Source organism: Protopterus annectens, chromosome 8.part0 (assembly GCF_019279795.1).
Source record: "Protopterus annectens isolate FY-2018-M chromosome 8.part0, PAN1.0, whole genome shotgun sequence".
Classification (NCBI taxonomy): Eukaryota; Metazoa; Chordata; order Ceratodontiformes; family Protopteridae; genus Protopterus; species Protopterus annectens.
Genome location: NC_056741.1, coordinates 1,214,123,759 through 1,214,128,500, shown reverse-complemented (window position 1 = coordinate 1,214,128,500; position 4,742 = coordinate 1,214,123,759). Strand labels below are relative to the sequence as shown.

Genomic DNA, 4,742 nt, shown 5'->3' with positions numbered 1-4,742 from the left:
CATATTCTCTTCACCTAGATCCTGCATCACCTGTTGCACTTCTAGATGGGAACTCACTGGACTATCAATCTACACCACTGACTGCAGAGCTGTCATGGTTCCCTGTTACTTCCCTTGCTGTGTAAATCCAAATGAACTTTTGTACTGGTTTCCTTCTGAAGACTCTAGAGCATCTTCATGTGGTAACTAATAAGATGATTACTGTTGCACCTGTTTCTCCTTAACTTGGGGACATACTGTTCCAGGATGCTGTGATGTTACCAGAGGTGGATTTTCTACACCAAATCCTTTACTTTGCAGGTAAAGAAATAAAAACTGAAGTTATGGATTAACTTCTTTACTAATCCTCTAATTTCCACCATTGTTTCACAATACAAAAAAAAAACTTTCCACAGCAGGATGCCTTTACCTGTATTTCTCTAAGTGTTGCTTTTTGTATTTATTGATTAGTTTTGCTTTCTCCTTTGCATAAGCATTGTACCGTATTAAATCTTTCTTTCTCCGGCCCATATTTTTTTCCTCATATCTCCTGTTTCAACTTTTTTCCATTTACTTTGGGGACTTATTGTTCCATCATCATGCTGTAACAAAACCTGTGTTAGACTTCCTATACAAAATCATTCACTTTACAGGTATTCTATAACTTCAGCTTCAATTTGTTTACCTTCTACTTTACTAATCTTCAGTTCTACATTTCCCTTTTGTGATTTTTTTGTATTGTAAAGTTTTCCATATATTGGTGCCTTTGCCTGTATTGCTCTTCAAGTATCGAAGTGTTTTTTTTTTTTTTTTGTACAGAGTAGTTTGGCTTTCCCCTTTACATAAATACTGTACAGTATCAGATCTTTCCCCATGGCCATGTTTCTTTCTTATATCTTTCAACCATCTCTAGGTTTTGTTTATTTTCACATTTCCTCAATGGCTTCTTTTTCCAAATGCCTCATGGTTTCTTGGTGTATACAATGTTTTCATGAGTCACTTTATTAAAAGACACAAAAATGTGTATTTGAAACTTTTGCCAGTTTTCCTGTGCAAGTATTTTTCTTTCCACTAAATTTCTGCCTTTCTGAAAATCTTCTATCCAGAAATTCTTGGCTTATTGTACAACAGTAACAATATTTATCCTCAATAGTTTACTCTGTCATCTTTATGACTTTTTGTGGCTTGTCAGTTTTTTCTATCTCCCTAGTGTGAACCAGTCGATGCTTATTAAGGTTTGAGGACTGACAGAAAGTCTGTCCACACTCCATGCATTTGTAGAGCTTCTCCCCAGTGTGAACCAGTCGAGGCTTATTAAGGGAGGATAACTGCCTGAAAGATTGTCCACACTCCATGCATTTGTAGGGCTTCTCCCCAGTGTGAACCAGTTGATGCGTATTAAGGTGGGATAACCGCCTGAAAGATTGTCCACACTCCATGCATTTGTAGGGCTTCTCCCCAGTGTGAACCAGTCGATGCTTATTAAGGGAGGATAACCGCCTGAAAGATTGTCCACACTCCATGCATTTGTAGGGCTTCTCCCCAGTGTGAACCAGTCGATGCGTATTAAGGTGGGATAACTGCCTGAAAGATTGTCCACACTCCATGCATTTGTAGGGCTTCTCCCCAGTGTGAGCCAGTCGATGTGTATTAAGGTGGGATAACTGCCTGAAAGATTGTCCACACTCCATGCATTTGTAGGGCTTCTCCCCAGTGTGAGCCAGTCGATGCGTATTAAGGTGGGATAACCGCCTGAAAGATTGTCCACACTCCATGCATTTGTAGGGCTTCTCCCCAGTGTGAACCAGTCGATGCATATTAAGGGAGGATAACTGCCTGAAAGATTGTCCACACTCCATGCATTTGTAGGGCTTCTCCCCAGTGTGAGCCAGTCGATGTGTATTAAGGTGGGATAACTGCCTGAAAGATTGTCCACACTCCATGCATTTGTAGGGCTTCTCCCCAGTGTGAGCCAGTCGATGCGTATTAAGGTGGGATAACCGCCTGAAAGATTGTCCACACTCCATGCATTTGTAGGGCTTCTCCCCAGTGTGAACCAGTCGATGCCTATTAAGGTTTGATGACTGACAGAAAGTCTGTCCACACTCCATGCATTTGTAGGGCTTCTCCCCAGTGTGAGCCAGTCGATGCGTATTAAGGTGGGATAACCGCCTGAAAGATTGTCCACACTCCATGCATTTGTAGGGCTTCTCCCCAGTGTGAACCAGTCGATGCCTATTAAGGGATGATGAGTGCCTGAACATCTGTTCACACTCCATACATTTATAAGGTTTCTCCCCACTGGGAGACTGACAATATCCTTTATTATATTCTGTTGAGTCACTGACAGCCTGCATATAATCTGTGCAAGTTCTCTCCACAGTACATCTCTGCTTATGAAGTATTGAATATCTAGAAACTTTACTACATTCGACAAACTTACAGCAGTCCTGCTCCCAGGCAACTGAATGGCAACTGCCACCGACAGATAACCACAACCCCACCTTTGCTGTGCTTTGATCCAGTGCCTTTAAATATGCAGTGTATTCCTCTGGGTGCTTATACTTTATATGCTGTATAAAATAAGCATCACAGCTGAAGCCAATGTTACAAGGACTGCAAAAGCAAAACGTTTCCGTAGTATATGCTGATGGGAAATAAGAGGAAGTATAATTAGAAAACAATAGAGAATCACAACAGAAACAATACCAGAAACATCATTAAAACATGAAGTGGCCCCAACTCCTGCCCACACACAAGCTAAGAAAAAACATGCTAATAAATCATTTCCAGCCTGTAAAAGATTTAATTCCTTGTTATAGAAGAGACAGACTTGTATTAGTATATTTTTAGTACAGTCTGCAACTAACACAGAACATGTTTTTTTTTTTTTTTTTTTTTTCAAATAGAGTACTCTGCCATCATTCCTAGCTCAAATCATTAATTTTAATAGTTGCATGAATAAAAAGCTCCCACTCAAAATTGAAAGGGCAAAAGATTCAATTACTGGAATCAAAAAAAATCCAAGTAAAGATGGATTACTAGTTGGCACAAACAGGTACAGTGGTTAGAAAAAGCATGTTAAGATGACAGGGATCATAACTGGAAAAAAATTCTGTTTTCATGAAGAGCAGCAGACAATGCACACTGAAATCCTCAAGAACACATAGAAACAGCCAGCATGCACAAGGCACAGAAAAGTACAAATCATTTATTTAGCAACATACAGGAGGTACATGTCAGAAACCTTGTTAGAATACATATTCTAGAAGGATATAGCAGTGACTACAGAACAACCCATTGGGTTTGGAATTGGTTAAGGAGCCCAGGCCGTGGAGCAACCAGTAGGAACAGAAGGATAAAGACATGTTTTCTACTACCCTGTTGGAGGAAGCAGAACAAGGCAGTCAAAGTACATCTCACTAATGATTCTCTTTTGGAGAGAGAAACCCTACTGGGTGGCTGCTTGAGAAAGATGAGTGGATTTGCTTGTGGAACTGTGTCATTCACTTGGAAAAGTGAATGACAATCACAAGTTAGACCCACTGAATACATTTCCTGGAGTGCTTATGTGGCACACAAAAAAATGTTACAGGTTTCATTTTACAAACCTAAGTGCCTGCAATACAGTGACTCAGCAATCTGTTTCAAAGGGATGAATAGGTTTGAGAATGCAGAGACTGGCCAGAGGTGGAAGAGGAAACATGGAGAGTTGAACAAAACAGTGAATGCTAAACAAAGGACAAAAGCTTATAAACCCACATGCAGCCACTAGGTACCATACCTCTCAATCTTTTAGCACAAAAAAATCTAGACAAAGCCTGACAGAATGGGGAGGAGACAATGGCCCAAAAATCAGATTTTAAATATTGCTCTTATAAACTTAGAAAGTTGCTAGAATAACAGGATGCATCTTAGCCTACATTTTTCTGAAGGATATGAAGTCTAAAATACAAAAGCATATCATTATTTAGTGACTTAAATTCTCATATCATCCCAGTGATTTTCCACAAAACCACACATTTTATGAGGAACAGATCAAAAAATCAGAGGCAAAACTCTGGCCATTCCACAAAAATCCACACCGATAAGAGGTAGGAAAGGTACACATACAAGGCAGCAGTGGCAGACCAGCAAATCCTTAACATAACAGTTTGCATCTTGGATATGTGCTCAAAGCATAAGCTAGCAGTGGTTTGCAAATTATCACTCATTTTATATATGGTCATAGTTATCAGGAGCCACAACTGATTCTGCAAAGCAGCAATCACAATAAGGAAACCATCTTTAATGCGTTGTCAGTTCGGCACATACATACAGGTCATTTAAGCAGCACCTGCTTGCATATCTTAAACCTAGGACTCATTTTACAGTCCTCTCAAAAAACAAATTACAAGGGAGTGCAGACTTCAAAAAGAAAGCACCACAGCCAGGATATTAATTAATAAAGGAGTGAGGCAACAGTGCTAAGCTTGCAGAACAATTATGAAAACAAGTACATTATGTAGCAGTCAATCTAATACAAGACTGTCCAGTTTGTATTGGGGTTTATCCCCTCCAGTTAGAATACCTCTTCTACCAGAAGATCCTGATCTCAGGCCTACTTACATACAGACAAGAAATCTGACACATCTGCTAAATATATAAAATGTGAATTGCACTCAACACTAGGAGGAGGGGCCATCGACCTGCAGGGCACAGCAAAAGTTTATTCTTCAGTCATGGAAAAATTCCAGATCACAAAGGAAAAATGTTGCGTCTTT

At 39.8% G+C, this 4,742-nt stretch overlaps 1 protein-coding gene across 1 annotated transcript; it reads right to left on the bottom strand.

Annotated features, from left to right (window-relative positions):
• Window positions 1-751: 751 nt before the first annotated feature.
• LOC122809316 (zinc finger protein 85-like) lies at window positions 752-2,621 on the bottom strand. Its single transcript, XM_044080715.1, has one exon. The coding sequence runs from the start codon at window positions 2,334-2,336 to the stop codon at window positions 1,134-1,136; it is 1,203 nt and encodes a 400-aa protein (XP_043936650.1). The 5' UTR covers window positions 2,337-2,621; the 3' UTR covers window positions 752-1,133.
• Window positions 2,622-4,742: the final 2,121 nt, after the last annotated feature.